The 25,062-nt window shown below is 45.0% G+C and overlaps 1 protein-coding gene across 7 annotated transcripts in view; it reads left to right on the top strand.

The window, feature by feature from the left end:
• Positions 1 to 4,580: 4,580 nt before the first annotated feature.
• Positions 4,581 to 25,062, top strand: part of Sugb (Sugar baby) — a 263,895-nt gene continuing 243,413 nt past the window's right edge. For all 7 annotated transcript variants that reach the window (XR_010859821.2, XR_010859819.2, XR_010859818.2 and 4 more), the window contains exons 1-3: positions 4,581 to 5,000; positions 5,394 to 5,496; positions 23,854 to 24,212. Coding sequence is in view for 3 of the 7 variants with exons in the window: in XM_067145343.2 (XP_067001444.2) it covers positions 5,424 to 5,496; positions 23,854 to 24,212 (432 nt within the window). In the remaining 4 variants the exon portion in view is untranslated. The remainder of the gene's footprint in view (positions 5,001 to 5,393; positions 5,497 to 23,853; positions 24,213 to 25,062) is intronic.

Below are 25,062 nucleotides of genomic sequence, written 5' to 3'. Positions count from 1 at the left end.
GTGCGGGGGCTAAAAGTGCAATGCACCAAGAGGCTAAATCTCTTGAAATTTCTTAGCAGCACTAATTGGGGAGCTGACCGTGCGGCGCTCCTACGATTCTACAGGGCACACGTTTTATCTAGGTTAGACTACGGCAGTGCAGCATATGGCTCCGCAAGACCAAGCGTTCTTGCGAAGCTGAACAGCATCCACCACGCCGGGGTCAGGTTGGCGACGGGAGCTTTTCGTACAAGCCCCATCGCAAGCCTGCTCGCTGAATCTGGTGTGCCGCCTTTACACCTGAGGCGCCAGCAGATGCTTCTTTCGTATGCTGCTCATTTGCGACAGTTGTCACTTCATCCCAGCTATCCTTGCATATTCAACAATGGCAACCATTTTCTGTACGCTGCTAGTCCTCGAGCAACGCGGCCGGTTGGAATACGCTTGGAGAGCAGTTACAGGTTGTTTAACGTACCTTCGGTTCCATGCCTTGTCAGACAACCGAGTGGGGCACCACCGTGGGTAGTTCGACGTCCTGAAATAATCCTGGACCTACACACTGGCCCGAAGGAAAACACGGACCCTTCGATTTATCGGAGGCTCTTCCTGTCCGTTGTTGGCCGCTATCCAGGTTCAGTCCTCGTCTACACGGATGGTTCAAGGACAGATACGAAGGTGGGCTGTGCGATCGTTGTCGACAATGATCGGTTTCTTTTTGCTCTCCTGGAAACCTGTAGTGTGTACACGGCAGCGCTCTATGCTATCTGCAGAGCTCTGCGGTACGCACTATACAATGAGCGCCGACACTTTCTTGTGTGTACTGACTCCTTGAGTTCTTTTCAGTCTATTGATACCTGTTTCCCTCGGCACCCTCTGGTGCGGCGGATCCAGGACCTGCTGGCCGGGTGTTCGGATGCCGGCACCAGAATTACGTTCGTGTGGCTCCCCAGCCACATGGGCATAGAGGGAAACGAGTTAGTAGATCAGGCTGCCAAGGAGGCAGGTACACTGCCCCCGTTGCCTTTCAAGGTTCCAGCAAGTAATATTCGCTCTCAGCTGAGACATCTGGTTATGTCTCATTGGGAGATGGAGTGGCAGGCCATCCCACTTCCCAATAAGCTGCGAGCGATAAAAGGAACAACGAAGGTATGGAGGACTTCCCTTCGGGCTTCGCGGAGGGAAGCCGTGGTATTATGTCGCCTTCGGATCGGCCACGGTATCTTGACGCACTCCCATCTACTGAAAGGAGAACCCCCTCCGGTGTGTACCTGCGGCGACCATCTTACCGTGGTACACATCCTTACGGAGTGCGTGGACCTGGTCGATCTGCGCCGTAGTATTAACCTTCCGAGTACTATCTCCCTTATCTTGCGCGATGACGAGCAATCAGCAGACCTCGTCATCCGCTTTATGAGGGATAGCGGTCTGTTTTATCGTGTGTGATGATGTCCTTTGTCCTAGTGTTGTTTATGTCAGTTGCGCTTTTATCTCATTGACTCCATTTTAGTTTGTGTTGCGCATTTTAATGTGTTATTTTAACGTCTAACGTACATTATGTGTTAATATCTGTATTACTGGGCGATGCCTTATTCCTTCGATTTCCTGTACTTTCTCTTATTTTAATAGAACATAAGGCATTGCGTATTAGATCCACTGACTGTTTTAATCTCACCCTCATTTTTCTTCATTACCATTCTTTTTTAACTCTAGTCAGTGGATACTTTTTAAAATTTTAACTTCATATCTCATGTCCTTCATTTCGTTCCATTACGGGCCGATGACCTTCGATGTTAGGCCCCTTAAAACAACAAGCATCATCATCATCACGATACCTGTTTCCCTCAACACCCTCTGGTGCAGCGGATCCAGGACCTGCTGGCCGGGTGTTGGGATGCCGGCACCAGAATCACGTTTCTGTGGCTCCCAAGCCACATGGGCATAGAGGGAAACGAGTTAGCAGATCAGGCTGCCAAGGAGGCAGTTACACTGCCCCCGTTGCCTTTCAAGGTTCCAGCAAGTGATATTCGCTCTCAGCTAAGACATCTGGTTATGTCCCATTGGGAGATGGATTGGCAGGCCATTCCACCTCCCAATAAGTTGAGAGCGATAAAAGGAACAACGAAGGTATGGAAGACTTCCCTTCGGGCTTCGCGGTGGGAAGCCGTGGTATTATGTCGTCTTCGGGTCGGCCGTGGTATCGTGACTCACTCGCATCTTTTGAAAGGAGAACCTCCTCCGGTGTGTACCTGCGGTGACATCTTACCGTGGTACACATCCTTACGGAGTGTACGGACCTGGTTGATCTTCGGCGTAGTCTTAACCTCCCGAATACCATCTCCCTTATCCTGCGTGATGACGTGCAGTCAGCACACCTCGTCATCCGCTTTATGAGGGACAGTGGTCTGTTTTATCGTATGTAATGATGTCCTTTGTGCTTGTATCTTTGTGTCAATTACGCTCTTATCCTATTGAGTTCATTTTAGTTTGTGTTGCGTATTTTAATGTATTCTTTTAACCTCTAATGTAAAGTATTTATATATATCTGTACTAGCAGGCAATGCCTTATTCCATTGTCTCCTGTAATTTTCCTTATTTTATCCCAAAATAAGGCATTGCGAATTAGATCCACTGATTGTTTTAATCTCATACTCATTTTTCATCGCCATTTTTTAAACTCTAATCAGTGGCTACGTTTTAAAATTTTAACTGTCATATGTCATTTCGTCCATCTCGTTCCATTAGGGGTCGATGACCTTCGATGTTAGGCCCCTTTAAACAACAAGCATCATCATCATCCAGGTGTTATGAAGAGACTTTTAATTTTTGCAAATGTATTTCATTAATTGAAGTTGGCACTTTCCAAGCCTATTACCGATTGGTCAGATGATTTTGTATTGTTGAAAATGGTTACGCATCCAACAGTCATGTCCGTCATCAAGTTGTGATATCGCATCATTAAGACATATCAATGCAATAAGGTGTAGAAGGCACCAAGTTCCTTTACTTCAAAATCAAAAACAAACAATGTATAAATCTCATTTTTGGTCCGTATTGAAAATTTTGCAATTCAAAAACAATAAAGTTGTTTTTAATCTAGCTATTCAATACTTTTATTTTCACCTATAGTGGTTACATAAACAGACTATCAGTTAAATGGGACATGTTTCGCCCTTAATTTAGGGCATTTTCAACCTAAAAACAATCATTAAGTGTACATCTAATATTAAATATGGAAGATAAAAGTTTAGCTACTTACTAAAAATCGGGACATAAAAATGTGAAAAAATGATACATTATACAAACATGTTAATGGAAACACTGTCAATGATTAAACTACAATCTCGTCAGAGACTAAAACTTCTTACATTAAATTTCTAATTAAAATAGTTCATTAAAATTGTTAGTGGAATACCACAGTGATAAAAACATAATGCCAACGCCATAAGGGCGTGAACACAAGCACTAACGTGAATGTCATAAATACACCATGTTCAAGGCCGCTGATGAATATGTGAGTATAAGGTGAAACAGAAGCATCAGTCGAAATATTGTAGAAGTGGCTCTTAGCATCGGTAGGCTGTACTATTGTCTGAAACCTTGCCAGGAAATGTCAGTAGAAACTGGAAAATGTTCTACGTTAGTTGAAAGTTGTTATCTGTTATCAACTGTTGTGTTGCTAGCTGCCCTTCTGTTGGCTCTGAGTCTCGTATTATAGTCTGTTTATGTAACCACTATCAGTGAAAATAAAAGTATTGAATAGGTGGGTTAAAAAACGCCTTTATTGTTTTTGGATTTCCCTTTGTCGCAACTACTTACATGTCGTATAGCTCTCTTTCTGAACCTTTCTTCTCTCTCTTCACTAATTGCGGACACGTGTCAGTTAGATATAGATCACATTTATGGCTTACGTAAAGCTCTTTGTGTATTTGGAGGTACGGATATAACAAATTTCCTGACTTTCAGGACGGTATTTTTAAGAGAAAAGTAAGAATATATATTGAAATGCAAAAGTATTGTTTTAAAATATTAAGTAAAATTTCATTTGGAAATTAATTGCCAAGGGCGCCATAAAAGGGTACCTCGGGCGCCGCGTTGTACAGGGCTGATGTACAGTCTATGTATATGTGCTACTCTTTCGTTCTTAACCTCACTCGATCGAGCTGATTCTTTAAAATATAAGCTGTTACTAATCCTTGAAATTAATGAAATGCGTAGGATTATTTCGATCTTAAACGTTGAGTTCACTTATAACACTTTGATCATTACTTTAAAACTCACTTAAAACTACGCAAGTTCACTTATATTTATTGCTATTTTTCTTCTACTTCTGTATCTCCTCTAATAGTACATCTTATGTATCAAAATAGTTTCAAAACCAAATTAATTAAATACTTCACTACACTAACGTTTCCTAATCAAACCAAACGAACGGAAAGAACTAAACGGATGCTTCGCATATGCTTATGTTTACATTAGATTTGAACAAACCGATCGCGGCGCCATGTTAGCTAATATCGATAGCTGCATTAAAGTCCGATATATTGTAGTCGGTCTTGCGCGGACACTGAATAATCGATTTTATTCATTCGATAACACTGTAATATGCGCTGTCGGCTAATGTGAAGACTGACAGACAATAACCTATTTATTAAATTATGAGAAAGTATCGGTTATGATACGTATGGCAGTGTACCTTACATTGTGTGCCAGATTTTTTCACATCAGACCTGGAATACGCTGCACGATGAAATATACGTGTGTAGTTTTTACCTAGTATTCGTGGTGGACTTCTTGGTCCGGTGTTCATTCCTTTGATGTTTGGATGATAGTGTATGGTATCCATAAAGCATTGCGTAATTATAATTATCTCTCCAACAAGAGATAACATACCCGGGATAGGGCAGGTGTATTTCTTTTGTGCTCATAGCGCCCTGACTGGCTTATCATAAACTTTGGTCTCCAGTTACTTGAAAGCACTATTTAATCCAGCAACTCATTGTTCCGTAACTTAAAACCTAAAGGTAAGGGATAATTTGGAGGATTCGTAAATTTTTTTTTCTTACAGTCGAGAGTTTAATTCTACTATGTGCGCAAGTTACACCTCGTACAGCTCGTTCTTTAGCGGTTGCATTCGAGTTTTTTTATATGAAAAACTTACCTCCAAATGATTTTTATCCAATCAGATAGCGAGGTGCATAAAACCTTTCCTTTTAGACTGAACTTTGTGTATTATGTTGAGGAGAATGGCAGTGGGAAAAGTTTAAAGATCCCCTAGTTTCTGTATTTTCCTCAAATTGCCATTTTTTAAAATTATTCACATGGGGGTGCCTGTTCTGTGTAAGTTACAATTGCTATTTGACATTTATTACTGTGTGACGGTGTTCATAACTCATTATTTGTATTTTTTCTTACAGGTAGAATTAGCAAGTGAAATACTATACAGTATGGCTGTGGCTCTCTTAAATATAAATTTGGACCTTCTGCCCATGAAGGCACAGTTCTTCTTGTGGAATGCAGGTAAGAAATGGCAACAGCAAACAAATTTGCAACTTTCTCTCAGCTGTTGATGATTTATACAGAATATTGGATTGTAGAGTTCAAATGAGTTCATATAGAAGGAACTCTGCTCCTGCAGGGCCAAGGGGTTGAGATTCAAAGTTTTTAAAAGATGGGGTTGTTTATTTATAGAATACAGCCAGGAATATTACCACCTTAATGAACACTTTGCTACCTTACAAGAGTTTTTAAAGTAGAAATGCTGGGCTCGATGGCTCAGATGGTTGAGGCACTGGTCTTCTGACTCCAATTTGGCAGGTTTGATCCTGGCTCAGTAAGGTGGTATTTGAAGCTTCTCAGATAGGTTAGTCTCATGTTTGTGGACTTACTGACACGTAAATTAATTCCTAGGGGACAAATCCGGGAACATAGTCGAAACTAGTTAGTGGGGCATAAAACCAATAACATTATTATTGCACTGTGTTGTAATCAAGTTACACCATTACACCTTCCTTTATAAGGGGGTAATAAAACTTGGTTAGATAGCTGAGTTAATTTAAACTAGTAACCATTAATTATTCAAAGTAATTATTGCATTACACAAGTGGACCTTCTTCAGTGTTACCTGTATTTTGAAATCATTCATTCCTTTTGAACGGTTTGGAATTGAACCCGCGAACTTGGGCAAGCGCTCTACCGCTGTTCAGCCTGACAACACACTTCAAGAAGCATTAAGAAAATGAAATTTTTTTTTACCCTTTTCTTGCATTGAAGCTACATCTGTGTCTATTTCTTCCTCTTAAACTACGAGGCCTATGTCATGTTCATTTTCTTCAGTTTGAAGTCCTAAATATTCCTGTTCTTCTAAATAGGAATAAAAATGGATGCAGCTCATTATTCCTCCATTTTTCTCCAAAATGTTTTCTTAGGAATTCTAACACCTCATTCAACAGAAGAAAAGGCTTCAACTGTGTGACATGTGGAGTAGCTGTAAACACACATGCAGTGTATATGCTGGAAAGTCATGGGAAGTGTTGATTGGGTGACAAGGATTTGGCAGACTTTGACACTATAAATGTCACTACAGGTGTTGGACTTGGTAGATATTGAAACTCAAACCTCATATTTGACAATGTATTTTAACAGGACATATGGGATTTTGATCCAAATTTATCATTGCGTTGAATTCCTTTAAATAAAAACTGTCAGAGTTAAGTATAAGTTACATTTTACCAAAAAAAAAAAAAAAAATGAAAGAAAAAGATTTACCCTAAGGTGGTGGACGCAGGTGAGGAATACACCCCTGGTATCCCCTGTCTGTTGTAAGAGGTGATTAAAAGGGGCACCGAGGCGTAGACACAGATTGTGGTTTGGTACCATGTATTGGACCCCCAATGGATGGGAGGGGTTTAATACATCCACAAGTAATCCCTGCATGTCGTAGAAGGTGACTAAAAGGGGTATGTGACCATCGGTCCCCTCTTTACTTAGTTCTATTTTTTTTGGGAGGGTGGGGACGGTTAGATGTAGACCGATGCAGAATTCTTGATGAGCGTGCTGCTTGGAAATGGGCCTCTTACATGTGTGACTGTGCCCGAAAACCCGATGGTATTACCAAAACTCACGCCCGATGGGAGCGCTATGTACCCGTGCAATAGTATCCGCCTGACAACATAGGTCCCTGCACAGCCGAATATCAGAAGGACATATTATTATTTCTTTATTTTTTTTTATCTATATAGATTACTCTGTACATGCTATGGGGTACATGACATTGCGGGTGATTGGAGGGAGTCCTAGTGCTCGTTATCTCAGTCATCCCGTAAACATAGGATCCCGGCCAATGCCTGCTACGACCAGGTAGGTATTGCCTTGGCTGCTTGTTCTGCTACAGAGGCCCCGGATCGTGGTGGGTGGCATTCGGAGAGGATGACTTCGGGAAGGGCTTCGAAACGTCCTCAGCCTGTTCAAGGTGATCCCACACCAAAGTCTTTAACTTTTCATTCCTTGAGGGGTTCAACCCCATGGGAACATGCGCATTGTGAAGGAATGGGATCCAGCTTCCCTAGGTTCCTGGTTGCTACCAGAACTGATTGGAGTGACTTCAATGTAGTGAAGTCTATTTTGTATAGTAGACACCACGAGGTGATACTCCCACGTGGCGCGTCCCAGGTGACGGATAGGGGGGTCCTCACCGGCTTGCCGGCGGACTTGAGGGAAAGAAAATACCTCTCGCGGACCAAACACACACCCCCTGTGGGTGGGGGAGGCAGATGAAGAATTCACCCACGGTATCCCCTGCCTGTCGTAAGAGGCGACTAAAAGGGGCGACCAAGGGATGCTTGGATTAGAACCATGAAACTACTTTCGATTAGTACCATCACGCGCGGAACACCATCGGTCGCTTTTACTTGCGAGTAGTACCACTCTGTTAGGTACTCCATATTTTTGTGATTCGTAGCACTCGAGTGGGGTTCATTGTGGTTTCCAATACCCGTGAGTCGTGCACGTGTGTGCAACACCACAGGTCTGGGCGTTGCCTGTGAGTTGTACCCGTGTGAGCGACACTACGCGTCTGGGCGTAGCCTGTGAGTTGTACCACTATATGAGCGACACCGTGGGTCTGCGTTGCCAGTGATTAGTACCCACTATGTGAGGAGCACCACGGGAATGCCGGCGCCCGTGATTAGTACACCTAGGTGAGGAACCTCATCAGTTTGTGTTGTCTACGAGTGGCGCCATTGTGTGAGAAACACCATAGGTCTGCATTACCTTTACGAGGTACAATACTTGTGAGTAGTACCTTAATGCTTGGAACACCGTGAGTTTACGCTACCTTTGATTAGTACCGCAGCTCGAGAAATATCATGGTTCTACTTCTCGCGACTTGTACCATACTGAGGGGCCGTAGACCTGGTTTTTGGACCCCTTCAGACATCAAGCATAATCGATTCAGGACTGTGCTTTATAAGTGGTCCCTTGGTCAGTAATACTATTATTTATGACCGTTTTTGAGTTGGATCCACTGTTTTTTTCTTTGTTTGTTTTTGTTATTTTTTGGGTTCATGTCCATCCATTCATTTTTCATGACATTTTTATTTATTTTGTTCAGTGGTTTTTTTGAACTTTGTTATTTCCTTTTGTACCATTAGGGGCCGATGACCTCGATGTTAGGCCCCTTTAAACAACAAGCATCATCATCATCATCGTCATCATTGTATAGTAGACACACAGAAGGTGTCTACATCAAACTGGAGGAACTGAAAAAATGCACAATGGTAGTTTGTTGCTAAAGACGCGCACTGCCGTTCAAGTCGATCGGTTGCTCGAATGCAACCACTTCTCATCAAAGTGGAGGAACACAAAACCTTGAATCTGGTTTTTGGAGTTATCTTCGACCGCAGTCTCATATTGAACACTGATGATGAGTTGAGGGAAGACATGAAATACCGTGGTGTGACACGTCCAGTGCATTAAATGCAAAGTCAACGACGAAGATGTTGCCACAGGTGCCTTCATTGTCTCCTTCAAATTGTCAGTATTACCAGAAAAATTCAAGGTAACAACCTACCGCTGTGATGTGAGACTGTACATCCCCCTCCCATATACTGCTATAAATGCCAGAGGTTCGGGCATATGGTATCTCGTTGCTCGAATCCATCTGTGTGAGGTACATATGATAAAGAGGACCTCATAGTGCGGAGGAGTGCACAACTCCCTATAGGTGCATTAACTGCCCTGGTCTTCATTCACCTTGAGATCGGAACTGTCCGGTATATTTCAGTGAGAGGAAGATCCAAGAGATCAAGACCCTGTATGGTCTCTCATATCTTAGAGCTCATCATATGATCTTCAGAAATTTTAGACTATACTCAACAGAACAATATTATGCTAACTGGGCTTCCGGTGGCATCAGCATTTTGTTCGTTCAATTCTATGAATGCATATGCCAAGTCACTAGACTACAGTAAGCTAGCGCAGAGTCTTCCCGGTTTGTTGTTTACATCTACACCTATTATGATCGCTGCGCCCAAGGCGGCTGTTACTCCTGCAAGCAAAGCTGCAAAGAGTAAAAGCTCGAATGTGGGGACCACGAAGAAGTCTTTGCCAGCTTGGAATCCTAAGCCGACACAGCAAGGGGCGGGGGGGCAGGTCGCCCTCCCTTAAGAGGTCGGTCGGTGAAAGTTGTTCCCACGGCGGTGGAGGCCGCATCGTCGACCAGGGCTGGAATAATATATCCTAGTCCATCTAAACAAGAAAAGAAGCTGGAGAAGAGGAGCACCCCTCCCAGGTGCTCCCACACTTCCCCTGCGAAAGGGAAATCATGCGCTTCATCTGAAGGGTATGAATAAGCGCCAGTAGTACACCAGCTCCTAAACCTGAGCCATCTCCTCGTAGGTGGAAAAGCCTCACCCAACCAACGTCTTAGTTCTGGGCGTCAGTCCCCTCGTCCGCTGATGATGGGATGGACGTTGAGCTTTGATGTTAGTGCTTAGGTTTAGAACCATCTCGCCGCCTTTATTCTAATACTCCCCAATTTTAGTCCACACTATGGCACTGTTAGAGTGGAATTGTAATGGTTATGATAGGCATCTTGCTGAGCTGCAGCACCTAAGTAGTGGGATTTGGAGAGTATAGTTTGCATTAAGGAAACCAGTCTCAGACCAGCTCATCATATGATCTTCAGAAATTTTAGACTATTCTCGGCAGAACAATATTGTGCTAACTGGGCTTTCAGTGGCATTAGCATTTCTGTTCATTCCAATACTGACAGCCACGAACCTGCTACGCAGGCGTAGTAGGGGGAGAGGTGATACTCCCACGTGGCGCGTCCCAGGTGGCGGATAGGGGGGTCCTAACCGGCTTGCCGGCGGACTTGAGGGAAATAAAAATAAAATACCTCTCGCGGACCAAACACACACCCCCTGTGGGTGGGGGAGGCTGACGAATAATACACCCACGGTATCCCCTGCCACGAACCTACTACGGCGGCGTAGTAGGGGGAGAGGTGATACTCCCACGTGGCGCGTCCCAGGTGGCGGATAGGGGGGTCCTAACCGGCTTGCCGGCGGACTTGAGGGAAATAAAATACCTCTCGCGGACCAAACACACTACCCCCTGCGGGTGGGGGACGCACATGTAGAATACACCAACGGTATCCCCTGCCTGTCGTAAGAGGCGACAAAAAGGGGCGACCTTGGCGTGGACATGGATTGCGGTTTGGAATAATGTGATGGACCTCCTGTGGATGGGAGAGGCTGAATACATCCATAGGTAATCCCTGCCTGTCGTAGAAGGCGACTTAAAGGGTCATGTGGCCATGGTCCCCTCTTTATTTTTTATTATTTTTCCGAGGGTCAGATGTAGACCATTCCAAATTTGATGTGCGTGCTGCCCGGCGATGGAGCTCCTATGTGTGCGACTACGCTCGAAAGCCCGTGCCAGCAACCACCCAGGACGCGGCGGGTGGGAGTATCATGTACCCGGGCAGTGGTATCCGCCTGACAACGCAGGTCCCCGCACAGCCGAATGCCAGAAGGACATATTATTATTAATTATTTTTATTTATTTTTTCTATTGTTAGTGCTCTGTACACGCTATGGGGTACATGCTATTGCGGGTGACCGGAGGAAGGGAGTCCTAGTGCTCATTGCCTCAGTCATCCCGTATTAGGCATCGTTCAACATCGGACCCCGGGCAATACCTGCTACGACCAGGTGGGTATTGCCTTGGCTGCTTGGTTCGGCTACAGAGACCCCTGATCGGAGTGGGTGGCATTCGGGGAGGATGCTATCGGGCATGGCATAAGTCCTTGAACCTGGTTCGCGGAGTCATCCTTCACCGCTACTTTATTTTGAACACTGACGACGAGTTGATGGAAGACATGAAGAACTGTGGCGTGACACACGTCCAGCGCATTATGCGAATAATAATAATTATGCGAATACCCCTGCCCATACACTTGACTATAGCTTGATAGCTCAGAGTCTTCCAGGTTCGTCATTTTCAGCCTCGACACCTGTCCAGGTCTGCTCCCAGCAACGTCGCAAATAGTCAAAGCTCGAAGGGGGGGACCACCCCACCTTCGACCAACCAGAAGTCTGTGCAGGCTGGACCCCCTCGCGCCGGAAAAGCGTCGAATTTCTGGGCGGCACCCCTGCCATCTTTTGATGACGGGATGGATGTCGCTCTGTCCTCTACATCTACCGATGTAGAACTAGATAGTGTTTAGGCTTATGAGCATTTTGTCGCTCATAACCTAACACTCCTTTTATAGTCCACACTATGGCACTGTTACAGTGGAATTGTGACGGTTATGACAGGCATCTTGCTGAGTTACGTCAGCTCATTAGTATGTACGCAGCGAGTATAGTCTGTATTCAGGAGACCAACCTCAGACCTGGTCATCATACGGTCTTGAGAAATTTCAGACTTTACTCGACAGAACGGTACTATGCTCACCGGGCGTCCGGTGGTGTTGGCATTTTTGTACATTCTGATACCTACAGCGATGAGGTTCCATTAAGAACTCCCCTCGAGGCTGTAGCCGTTCGCGTTCCGCTGCCTGTCATAACAACAGTGTGTAATGTTTATTTTCCACCAGGTCATGCTCTTAACATAACTGATGTTACTGATCTTATAGATCAGCTTCCACCTCCCTTCCTCTTATTGGGCGATTTTAACGCCCATCACCCCATATGGGGCTCTGAGACGCCTTGCCCCAAGGGGAGAGAGCTGGAAACATTAGTAACAGAGCTGGATTTATGTATTTTGAACACGGGGGAACCAACTCACTTTAGTGTGCGTTACGGCACATATTCTCGCATAGACGTAAGTCTATGCAGCTGAACGTTGGTTCCACTGTTTCGGTGGCATACACACGATGATCTCTGTGACAGTGACAATTTTCCCATCATTCTTACTTTGATGAACCAAAAATCCGTCGAGGCTCCCCGTCGATGGATTTTGAAACATGCTGATTGGCCAGTACTCATCGTTAGGTGCCTTTAACGATGATATCAGGCGGACCGTCGGCGAGGAAATAACTTACATCACCCGAGTTATTCTTGCGGCTACTGAGGAGTCCATTCTGCTCTTCTCTGGGAATCCTTGCCGAAAACTCGTTCCTTGGTGAAACGAAGAAATAGCAGCAGCCATCAAAGAACGCCGCCGTGCTCAGAAACGTTACCGTAGACAGCCTACTGCAGCCAACTTGGTAACATTTAAGAAATTCTGCGCTTAGGTCGGGTTCTTATTCGCCAAAGTAAGAAGGCTCCATGGGAGAGATATGTGTCGTCTATGACGTCACACACTCCATCATCTCAAGTGTGGACTAAGCTTCGGCGTATTTCGGGTATCCATGGATAATCTTCGGTACCGGGAATTTCCATTGCTGGCAATATCGTCACTGAACTCCTCTCGATTGCTAACCATCTAGCTCGTCATTTCGCGGATGTGTCTGGCTCCGGGAATTACCATCCTGATTTCCTCGCTGTGAAGCAGGAGGCAGAACGTCATCACCTTAGTTTTGCCTCTCAAGGTTCAGAGGACTACAACGTGCCCTTTACGGAGTGGGAACTCCGCAGCGCCCTCGCGCTTTGCAAGGACACGTCTCCTGAACCGGACAACATCCATTACCAGATGTTGAAACACCTTACTGATGATAGTCTACTCTCTCCTTCGTGTGTTCAGCCGTATCTGGATGGAGGGTGATTTTCCGTCTCAGTGGCGAGAGGGCATAGTCATTCCTGTCCTCAAGCCTGACATAGATCCTAAGTATGCAGGAAGTTACAGGCCGATTTGTCTTACCAACTGCCTGTGTAAGCTTTTTGAGAGGATGGTAAATCGCCGACTTGTGTGGTGTCTGGAGAAAAAAGGACTCTTGTCGGAATACCAGTGTGGTTTTCGAGCCGCTCGATCCACCACTGACCGCTTGGTCCGCTTGGAGAGCTCTATCCAGGATGTGTTTCTCCGAAAACAGCACTTGGTAGCAGTTTTCTTTGACTTAGAGAAGGCTTACGACACCACATGGCGATACGGTATCCTTTCAGTCCTGCATCAATGTAGATTCCGAGGTAACTTGCCGGTATTTCTTGCGAATTTTTTGTCCCTCCGTCTATTCCGTGTCCGAGTAGGGAGGACATATTCGCAATACCACGTTCAGGAAAATGGAGTCCCACAGGGATTGGTCCTTAGTGTCACTCTGTTCGCGATTGCCATAAACGGTATTGTCGCTGCTGCTGGTCCAGCAGTAATACCGTCGCTATATGTGGATGATTATGCTCTGCATTATAGGTCGTGCAGTGTGGCAGTCGCAGAGCGACAATTACAGCAAGCTATTAGGAGAGTGGAGAAATTGACCTTAGAACATGGCTTTCGGTTTTCTGCCGCAAAGACCTCCGTTGTCTACTTTTGTCGTCACCGTACTCTTCACCCACATCCTGAGCTTTATTTAGGAAATGTCGTTCTTCCAGTTGTTGACACTTACCGATTTCTTGGGCTCCTTTTCGACAGTAAATTATCGTGGGAGCCACACGTGCGGGAGCTCAAAGTACAATGCACCAAGAGGCTTAACCTCTTGAAGTTCCTTAGCAGCACTAATTGGGGAGCTGACCGTGTGGTGCTCCTCCGATTTTACAGGGCACACATTTTATCCAGGTTAGACTATGGCAGTGCAGCATATGGCTCAGCATGGCCAAGCGTGCTTGGGAAGCTGAACAGCATCCACCACAGCGGGGTTAGGTTGGCGACGGGAGCTTTCCGTACAAGCCCCATTGCCAGCCTGCACGCTGAGTCGGGTGTGCCGCCTTTATATCTGAGGCGCCAACAAATGCTTCTTTCGTATGCTGCAAATTTGCGACAGATGCCACTTCATCCAAGCTATCCTTGCGTGTTCAACAATGCCAACTGTTTGCTGTACTCTGCTTGTTCTCCAGCAACGCGGCCAGTCGGAATACGCTTGGAGAGCAGTTACAGATTGTTCAACGTACCTTCGGTTCCTTGCCTTGTCAGACAACCAAGTGGGGTACCTCCGTGGGTAGTACGATGACCTGAAATAATCCTGGATGTGCACACTGGCCCGAAAGAAAACACGGACCCTTCGATTTATCGGAGGCTCTTCCTGTCCGTTGTTGGCCGCTATCCAGGTTCCGTCGTCGTCTGCACGGATGGTTCGAGGACAGATACGAAGGTGGGCTGTACGTTCGTTGTCGACAATGATAGGTTCCTTTTTGCTCTCCCGGAAACTTGTAGTGTGTACACAGCAGAGCTCTATGCTATCCGCGAAGCTCTGCGGTACACACTGTACAATGAACGCCGACACTTTCTCGTGTGTACTGACTCCTTGAGTTCGCACCAGTCTATTGATACTTGTTTCCCTCGGCACCCTCTGGTGCAGCGGATCCAGGACCTGCTGGCCGGGTGTTCGGATGCCGGCACCAGAATCACGTTTCTGTGGCTCCCAACCCACATGGGCATCGAGGGAAATGAATTAGCAGATAAGGCTGCCAAGGAGGCAGTTACACTGCCCCCGCTGCCTTTCAAGGTTCCAGCAAGTGATATTCGCTCTGAGCTGAGACATCTGGTTATGTCCTATTGGGAGATGGGGGGGCAGGCCATTCCACTTCCCAATAAGCTGCGAGCGATAAAAGGAACAACGAAGGTTTGGAGGACTTCCCTTCGGACTTCGCGGAAGGAAGCCGTGGTATTATGTCGTCTTCGGATCGTCCATGGTATCCTGACTCACTTGCATCTTGTGAAAGGGGAACCGCCTCCGATGTGTACCTGCGGCGAACACCTTACCGTGGTACACATCCTTACGGAGTGTGTGGACCTGGTCGATCTGCGCCGTAGTCTTAGCCTTCCGATTACAATATCCCTTATCTTGCGAGATGACGAGCAGTCAGCAGACCTCGTCATCCGCTTTATGAGGGATAGTGGTTTGTTTTCTCGTGTGTGATGATGTCCTTTGTCCTGGTGATTTTTGTGTCAATAGCGCTTTTATTCCATTGACTTCATTTTAGTTTGTGTTGCGCATTTTACTGTGTTCTTTTAAAGTCTAATGTAAAGTCCGTATCTATGTCTGTCCTAGCAAGCAATGCCTTATTCCTTTGTCTCCTGTATTTTTGCTTATTTTATTCCAAAATAAGGCATTGTGAATCAGATCCACTGATTGTTTTAATCTCATACTCATTTTCCATCACCCTTTTTTAAACTCTAGTCAGTGGATACGTTTTAAAATTTTAACTGTCATGTATCCTGTCGTCCATCTCGTTCCATTAGGGGCCGATAACGTTCGATGTTAGGCCCCTTAAAACAACAAGCATCATCATCATGATCATCATCAACCACTGAGAACCCTGCTGGAGGCTGTAGCTGTCTGCATTCTGCTGCCTATCATAGAAACAGTGTGTAATGTTTATTTTTCATCAGGCCAGCCTCTTAATTCACCGTAACCATGGGTTACTTTAGCCCAAAAATACGATGTTTTTGACATTTTGCTTCGTGAATCAAAATTTCTGTATTTAATATTCTGTAAAGATAAACTGGGAACTGGGTTCATTCCTAAGCAGTTTAGTTCTAATATTTCTCCATATAGGTTGAACAATGAATTTTTGAAACAGTTATCTAAAGTTAACCTTATTTTGGGTTACTTTGACACATGCATCTTTCTGTACATCAAAAGCTGCTTTTGCGTGTTTGGGTCAAAGTACAACTGAAGTACCGCATATTTAGGTAAAGCATAACCTGAGAACAGGTGAGAAAACAGCATTTATTGAACGGTACAACAATACTCAGACACATTTTGTAATATTTTGTAAGAAATGTCCATTGTTTACATTTTTCTACAAGCCCTTAATTTTTTAGGCCAAGAAACACTTAAATGTTGATAAGCTTGCAGAATGAGTTCAGTCACTGAGAAACAGCCACATCTGACTCGTTTTGAGGGGTAAATCATCTTCTTGACATTCCATTTGTAAGATATGTCCTTCCAGCACTTCTTCACCTTCACCTTTTCCATACACTCAACTTCTGCCCCTTCAATGTTCATGGACACAATAATTCCAGGATATTGCTGTTGTTGCTGTGCTACAATAACACAGTCCCCTGTCTGAACCAAGTGTATTAGCTCTCTAGGACGTTCTCCTGACGACGAGCTTGGAAGAGATTCTTCCGGTGCATCTATTGGAGTTGCTATAAGACCTATCTCTGTCGGTGCGACGTAAAGCCACTAGCAAAAAATAGGAAAAAAAAAAGGAGTCAGAGAGGTGGTGGTTTCACCCATTTCCTCTTCATCAAAGCTGATTTCTGGTAGTCTGTTTCATAAGAAGCAATGCTGGAATCCGATTCATCTTCACCTGAAGAGGAACTGGATATAACAGGTCGTTTCGGCCGGTACTGGTATTTTCTTTTTGATGGTTGTGCCCGTGTTTCACATGTGGCAGAATCAGCCTCCTGAATGTCACTGGGACAGATGCAGATGCGTAGGCTACTTGGAGCCACCAGCAGTGCCAATGCACTATGAGAGACTTTTGTCTCATTACCAAAAATTGGAATGAGTTAGCTGGAAAATTTATGATGTCCAATAACAGACCGTTTATATTGGTATTATAAATTTACTCATTCGGGGCAAATATTTCAGGTTCTCTATGGGAATCAACATCCATATCATCTGATGGCCAGGCAGGCACCAATTTTTGGTAATGAGACAAAGTCTCTCATAGTGGATTGGCACTGCCAGTGGCTCCAAGTAGCCTACGCAGTGCCGTCCACAGTATGCACAAGCCATGTGTCTTGGTGGGTGTGCTATTTACCCACTGATGAGCCCAGCTTAGCACACTGGGGCGAAACACTGGCAATCAGGAATGAGTTAGCTGGGAAATTTATAATGTCCAATAATGGATCATTTATATTGGTTTTACCAGAAATGCTTTCTAAGTGTTTGCATGGATTGACTCAAAATAATGAGTCATTCAGTCCCATGGTATGGAGAAGTTGTCCTAAGGAGACATGTGGGGCTTGATACCTTAAAATTAGGAGTGATGGATGCTGTTTGTCATTTCAGCTGGGGAAACAGAGTGGAAATACTAAAAATGATGGGAATTGCTTCTGGCAAGTACACATCATATGGTGTACTTCGAGGTGATGCAGAACAGTTGCACAAAGGTGCAAATCAAAGTCCTGCAGATCAAAGGCAGAGGAGGCGGTACTTGAGAGTAAAAAGAAAACTGAGAGAAGACAAAAAAAATTTCTAAGAGAGGGTCTAATCCATGGAGTAGGTGATTTTTAAGATGTCTGAGTAAGTGGGTTATGTTCATAGCTTAGTCTTAAAATTCCACGAACCTACTATGCTGGCGTAGCAGGGGGAGTGGTGATACTCCCACGTGGCCCATCCCAGGTGGCAGATAAGGGGGTCCCAACCGGCTTGCCGGCGGACTTGAGGGAAATAAAATACCTCTCGCGGACCTAACACACTACCCACTGTGCGTGGGGGACGCACATGTAGAATACACCCGCGGTATCCCCTAATTGTCGTATGGTCTGCTTTTGGAAATCATAAATTTTCCAGCTAACTCGTTCGTGGTTCCCAGCGTTTCGCACCAATGTGCCAATTTTGGGCTCATCAACTAGCATACCTACCAGGACAAATGGCTAGTGCATATAAAGGGGAGGCCACTGCATAAGCTACTTGGAGCCACAGGCAGTGCCAATGCACTATAAGGGACGTGGTCTCTTTTCCAAAAAATTGATGCCTGTTAGCCATCAGATGATATATTGTAGATATTGAAGGGGGGGCTAGAATAACACCCATGGTATCCCCTGCCTATCGTAAGTGGTGACTAAAAGAGGCCCCAGGGGCTCTTAACTTGGGAGCGTGGATTGGTGACCACAGATCCTTTACCTGAGTCCTGGCATTGCTTCCACTTACTTGTGCAAGACTTCTCACTTTCCTCTATCCCGTCCAACCTCCCTTGGTCAACTCCTGTTCTTCCATGAACCTACTACGTTGTCGTAGCAGGAAGAGAGGTGATACTCCCACATGGTGCATCCCAGGTGGCGGATAGGGGGGTCCTAACTGCTTGCCGGCTGACTTGAGCGAAATAAAATACCTCTCATGGACCAAACACACAACCTCCTATGGGTGGGGGATGGACGCAGACGAAGAATACACTCACGATATCCCCTGCCTGTCTTAAGAGGCGACTAAAATGGGCAACCATGGGATGATTGAATTAAAACCATGAGACTACTTGTAATTAGTACCATCGCGCAAGTAACACCATGCTTCGCCTTTACTTCCGAGTAGTACAATCATGTTATGTACACCATAGGTTTGTGGTTAATAGCAACAGAGGGTGAATCAGTATGGGTGTGACAGTACCCGTGATTAGTGCCGCTATATGCGGAACGCCATGGGCTTATGTTACCTGTGATTAGTACCATTGTCAGAAACACTACAAGTCTTGGTGTTGCCTGTGATTACCACCACTATATGAGCAACACCGTGGGTTTGGGTTGCCTGTGATTAATACCCACTATGAGAGGAACACCACGGGATAGTACGAGTCCCTGTAATTGGTACACCTATGTGAGTAACACCATGGGTTTGCGTTGTGTATGAGTGGTGCCGTAATGTGAGAAATACCATAGGTCTAAGTTACCTGTGAGTACTGCCACAATGTGTGAAACACCATAAGTCTACGTTACTCGTGATTAGTACCGCTACATGAGAAATACCTTGGTTCTAACTTTCCTAGCAATAAGTACCATGATGAGGGGCCGTTGACCTGGATTTTGGACCCTTTAGACAACAAGCATCATAGATTCGGGATTGTGCTTTGGAAGCAGCCCCTTAGTATATACTATTGTTTTCCACGAACCTGCTACGCAGGCGTAGCAGGGGGAGAGGTGATACTCCCACGTGGCGCGTCCCAGGTGGCGGATAGGGGGGTCCTAACCGGCTTGCCGGCGGACTTGAGGGAAATAAAATACCTCTCGCGGACCAAACACACACCCCCTGTGGGTGGGGGAGGCAGACGAATAATACACCCACGGTATCCCCTGCCTGTCGTGAGAGGCGACTAAAAGGGGCGACCAAGGGATGTTTAAATTGGAACCATGAAACTGCTTTTGATTCGTGCCATCACGCGGGGAACACCAAGGGTTGCTTTTACTTGTGCGTAGTACCACTACATTAGGTACGAAATTGGTTTGTGATTAGTAGCACACAGGAGCACCGCGCGGTCGGCTTTTGCAGTACCTGTGATTAGTACCACCATATGAGCAGGACCATGGGATGATAGCTACCATGGTTCTGCCTTGCCTTTGATTAGTACCCACTATATGAGGAACACCACGGGATAGGGAGAGGTCCCTGTGGTTAGTACTCTTATGTGATGAACACCATAGGTTTGCGTTGCCTGTAAATGGCGCCGCAAAGTGGGAAAACATAGGTCTGTATTAAATGTCGAATTTCATAAGCTCTGAGTAGTACAATAATGTGTGGAATGCCGCAAGTCTCTGCCACTTTTGATTGGTACCGTAACATGACAGCTACCATGGTTCTATTTTGATAGCGATCAGTACCGTCATGAGGGGCCGATAACTTCGATTTAGGACCCCCTTTTGACTGCACGCATAATCGATTCAGTGTTATGCTATAGCAGTAGTCCCTTGGTCAGTAATACGATATTGTCACGTCCGTTTATGTGACTGTGCGACATTGCGGGTCGCAACCACTGATTGTTTTAAATTCATGTCCATCCATTCATTCTTCGTTGTCACATTTTTGAATTCTGGTCAGTGGAGAATTTTAGACTTTTAATATGTCATTCCATTTCGTCTCATTTCGTACCATTAGGGGCCGATGACCTAGATGTTAGGCCCCTTTAAACAACAGTCATCAATCAATCAATCAATCATACTATTGTTTTAAGACAGTTTTTGGGAAGGTGGGGCATTGCAGGTTAAATCTACTGAATGTTTTAAGTTCGTAATCATTGTTCATCATTTCTCTTTTTTTTTAAATTCTAGTTAGTGGATTAATTTTGGAATTATTTCTAACTTTCAATATTCTGAGCTGGATTCACTGATTATTTTAAATTCATATTCATCCATCCATCCATTCATTCTTCATCATTACATTTTGAATTCTGGTCATTGAATGTGTTTTGGACTTCAAAAATGATATTACATTTTGTCTTATTTTGTGCCATTAGGGGCCGATAACCTACATGTTAGGCCCCTTTAAACATCAAGCATCATCATCATCATCACTCTTGGTCTTTTCCTATCCTGATGGTATTATGTTGCAAGGCCTAGGGAGTTTTTCACTTTCGCATCCTTCGTGTCCCTTGGTTTTCTTTGGCAGATACCTTCATTTTTCAATGAGTGGGTTCCCTTCCATTATTAATTCATCTAAAAACAATAATCATCACCGCCACCACCTCCCATAGGGAACCTGAAAAATTTGTCCTGTGTGAGTAAATTCAAAATTCCAATATAAATGATCTGTTATCGGAAATAATAATTTTTCCAGCTAAGTCATTCTTGGTTGCCAGTGTTTTTCCACAATGTGGCAATTTGGGTTCATCAGTTGGTTAGTAGCATTATAATTTTATAATTTTAGCCGGTCAAATATTCTGTGTAAAAATACACTGTGATCAAAAGTATCCGGACACCTGGCTGAACATGACGTACAAGTTCGTGGCGTCCTCCATCGGTAATGCTGGAATTCAATATGGTTTTGGCCCACCCTTAGCCTTGATGACAGCTTCCACTCTCTTAGGCATATGTTCAATCAGGTGCTGGAAGGTTGCTTGGGGAATAGCAGTCCATTCTTCACAGAGCGCTGCACTGAGGAGAGGTAGCGATATCGGTCGGTGAGGCCTGGCATGAAGTTGGCATTCCAAAACATCCCAGAGGTGATCTGTAGGATTCAGGTTGGGACTCTGTGCAGACCAGTACATGAAAGGGATGTCATTATTGTGTAACTACTCTGCAACAGCATGCATGAATTATGAACAGGTGCTCTATCATGCTGAAAGATGCAATCGCCATCCCCGAAGTGTTCAACAGTGGAAAGCAAGAAGATGCTTAAAACATCAATATAGGCCTGCCATGAACCTACTACGCTGGCGTAGCAGGGGGAGAGGTGGCGCGTCCCAGGTGGCGGATAGGGGGGTCCTAACCGGCTTGCCGGCGGACTTGAGGGAAATAAAATACCTCTCGCGGGCCAAACACACTACCCCCATCGGGTGGGGGACGCACATGTAGAATACACCCGTGGTATCCCCTGCCCGTCGTAAGAGGCGACTAACAGAGGCCCAAGGGGCTCTCAACATGGGAGCGTGGATTGGCGACCATGGGGCCCTTAGCTGAGTCTTGGCATTGATTCCATTTACTTGTGCCAGGCTCCTCACTTTCGTCTATCCTATCCGACCTCCCTTGGTCAACTCTTGTTCTTTTCCGACCCCGACGGTATTAGAGCATTCGAGGCCTAGGGAGTCTTTCATTTTCACGCCCTTCGTGGCCCTTGCCTTTCTTTGTCCGTTACTTCATTTTTCGAAGTGACGGATCCCTTCTTTCTTCTTCTTTTTTCTCTCAATTTACCCCTGTGGGTGGGGGATGCAGATGAAAAATACACTCACGGTATCCCCTGCCTTTCGTGAGAGGCGACTAAGAAGGGCGACCAAGGGATGATTGAATTAGAACTGTGAAACTACTTTTGATTCGTACCATCATATGGGGAACACCATGGGTTGCCTGTACTTGTGAGTAGTACCACTATATTAGGTATGAAATAGGTTTGTTATTAGTAGCAGAATAGGGGGTTCTCCTGTGGGTTTACAGTACCCGTGCATCGTACCCATGTGTCAGGGCGTTGCCTGTGAATTGTACCACTAAATGAGCAACACCGAGGGTCTGCGTTGCCTATGATTAGTACCCACTATGTGAGGAACACCACGGGAATACCGGCACCTGTGACTAGTACACCTAGGTGAGGAACCTCATTGGTTTGCGTTGGCTATGAGTGGCGCCATTGTGCGAGAAACACCATAGGTCTGTGTTACCTGTACGAAGAACAATACCTGTGAGTAGTACCATCTTGTGTGGAACACCGTGAGTCTTCGCTACTTTTGATTAGTACCCCTACATGACAAATACCATGGTTCTACTTTACTCGCGACATGTACCATTCTGAGAGTCCTTAGACCTGGATTTTGGACCCCTTTAGACATCAAGCATCCTCAATTCAGGATCGTGCTTTATATATGGTCCCTTGGTCAGTAATAGTGTTATTTATGACCTTTTTTGAGTCGGATCCACTGTTTTTTGTTTGTTTTTGTTTTTTGTGGGTTCATGTCCATCCATTCATTTTTCATGAATTTTTTTTATTTTGGTCAGTAGATTTTCTGAACTTTTTTTTGTCATTTGATTTTGTACCATTAGGGGCCGATGACTTTGATGTTAGGCCCCTTTAAACAACAAGCATTATCATCATCATCATCATCAATGTAGGCCTGTGCTGTGATAGTGCCCTGCAAAACAAAAAGGGGTGCAAGCCCCCTTCATGAAAAGCTTGACCACACCATAGCACCATCACCTCCATATTTTACTGTTGGCACTACTCTCGCTGGCAGATGACGTTCACCGGGCATTCACCATATCCACCCCCTGCCATCAGATCGCCACATTGTGTACCGTGATTCTTCACTCCACACAACGTTTTTCCACTGTTCAGTCGTACAATGTTTACGTTCCTTACACCAAGCGAGGCATCATTTGCCATTGACCTGCGTGATGTGCGGCTTATGGGCAGCCGCTCGACCATGAAGTCCAAGTTTCCTCACCTCCTGCCGAAGTGTCATAGTACTTGGAGTGGATCCTGATGCAGTTTGGAATTCTTATGTGATGGTCTGGATAGATGCCTGCCTATTACACTTGATGACCCTCTCCAACTGTTAGCGGTCTCTGTCAGTCAACAGACGAGGTCGGCCTGTGTGCCTTCATGCTGTACTTGTCCCTTCATGTTTCCACTTCACTATCACATCAGAAACTGTGGACCTTGGGATGTGTGGAAATCTCGCGTACAGACTTCTGACACAAGTGACACCCAATCGCCTGACCACGTTCGAAATCCGTGAGTTCCGCAGAGTGCCCCATTCTGCTCTCTCACGATGTCTAATGACTACTGAGGTCGCTGCTATGGAGTACCTGGCAGTAAGTAGCAGCAGAATGCACCTAAGATGAAAAACGTATGTTTTTGGGGGTGTCCGGATACTTTTGATCACATAGTGTACATCTTCATTACATCTTCCCCTGTGTGATAGATCTGTAAAATATTTTTGTACAGTATTTTTTTTCTCTATGTTTCAGGTACTGCTCCAATTGTGCCTTTTCTGACAACCTACGCACGCCAGTTGGGTTTCTCAAGCTTCATAGTCGGAACTATTTACCTTGTTCTACCTGTGATGGGCATGTTGGCCAAACCTCTATTTGGAGCTGTGGCAGATCGGTACCAGTGTCAGAAATTATTGTTCCTTATATTTCAAGTAGTCACAGCAGCATCATTTTTTATTATACAGTTTATTCCAGAGATCACCTCGGATACTCCAATGGTTCTTGGGTGCCATGATGTTGCATTTCTGAATGTGTGCAAAAACACGACTGCTGATAATTGCCTCATGGACAGTGTGTATAGCGAGATAGAGAACGAAGGAGCGATCAAGTGTGAGGTTAGTATATCATACAACTTCCTGCTCAAGCTTAATATGGTGAATGTAAGTCTGTTATATGACCGTCATATTTCTTTTGTATAAACCACATGCCATTTGCCGTTCTGCAGTGGTTAATTTTCATGCCTTTAACTCATTGGCATATACTCATGGCTCTCAGCTGTGCGCTAACGCAAAGGACACAACATATACACACGGCTTACAGCTGTGTGTGAGAGCGACGCCAGCTTGATTTGATATTTATTTCTGCCAAGAGATGGCATGACATGTTATACACCATTTGAAAGAGGAAGAATGGGTCTTTATCACGAGAAAACTGCCTCTCGACTAGCTCATTGGCATTTGGCATTGAGTGTGAATTCCTGTCGCGCCTTTCTCTATCCATCCTAAGGCAGGCTGCACACTTACCTGTATTCTGCCAGCTGCACCCCAGCGGTATGACGGCTAGAAGCTGCCACCATACTACCAAATGTAGTGCCGCATACTGTCTGTTGGATCGCCAGTGTCACCGCTGACGTACATGCGGTAGTACAGTCCACCAGAAAGCTACAGAGCAGTTTTCGTTTACTTCATCAGAAATGAGAACCGATCCTGAATTTAACATCAGACTGGTGTAGTTAGTGGAAGAGCAAAGCGATCTCTACGATTACTCATTGAGTAATTACTCGAATAAATTAATACAGGAAAGAAGTGGGAGAGACATTGCACGAAGAAGGTCAGAATAGCAATTCATTATAACTTTCTACTGAGTATACTTTGGAATTTAATATTTACTTAATCATCTACATAAGTTCACGTAAGGTCATAATGTCACCGTATCAAAGTTACCTGTGCGTACGTTTGTAACATA

Source organism: Anabrus simplex, chromosome 4 (genome assembly GCF_040414725.1).
Source record: "Anabrus simplex isolate iqAnaSimp1 chromosome 4, ASM4041472v1, whole genome shotgun sequence".
NCBI classification, from domain to species: domain Eukaryota; kingdom Metazoa; phylum Arthropoda; class Insecta; order Orthoptera; family Tettigoniidae; genus Anabrus; species Anabrus simplex.
The sequence above is the reverse complement of the archived record's forward strand: the minus strand, read 5'-3'. Positions and strand labels throughout refer to the sequence as shown.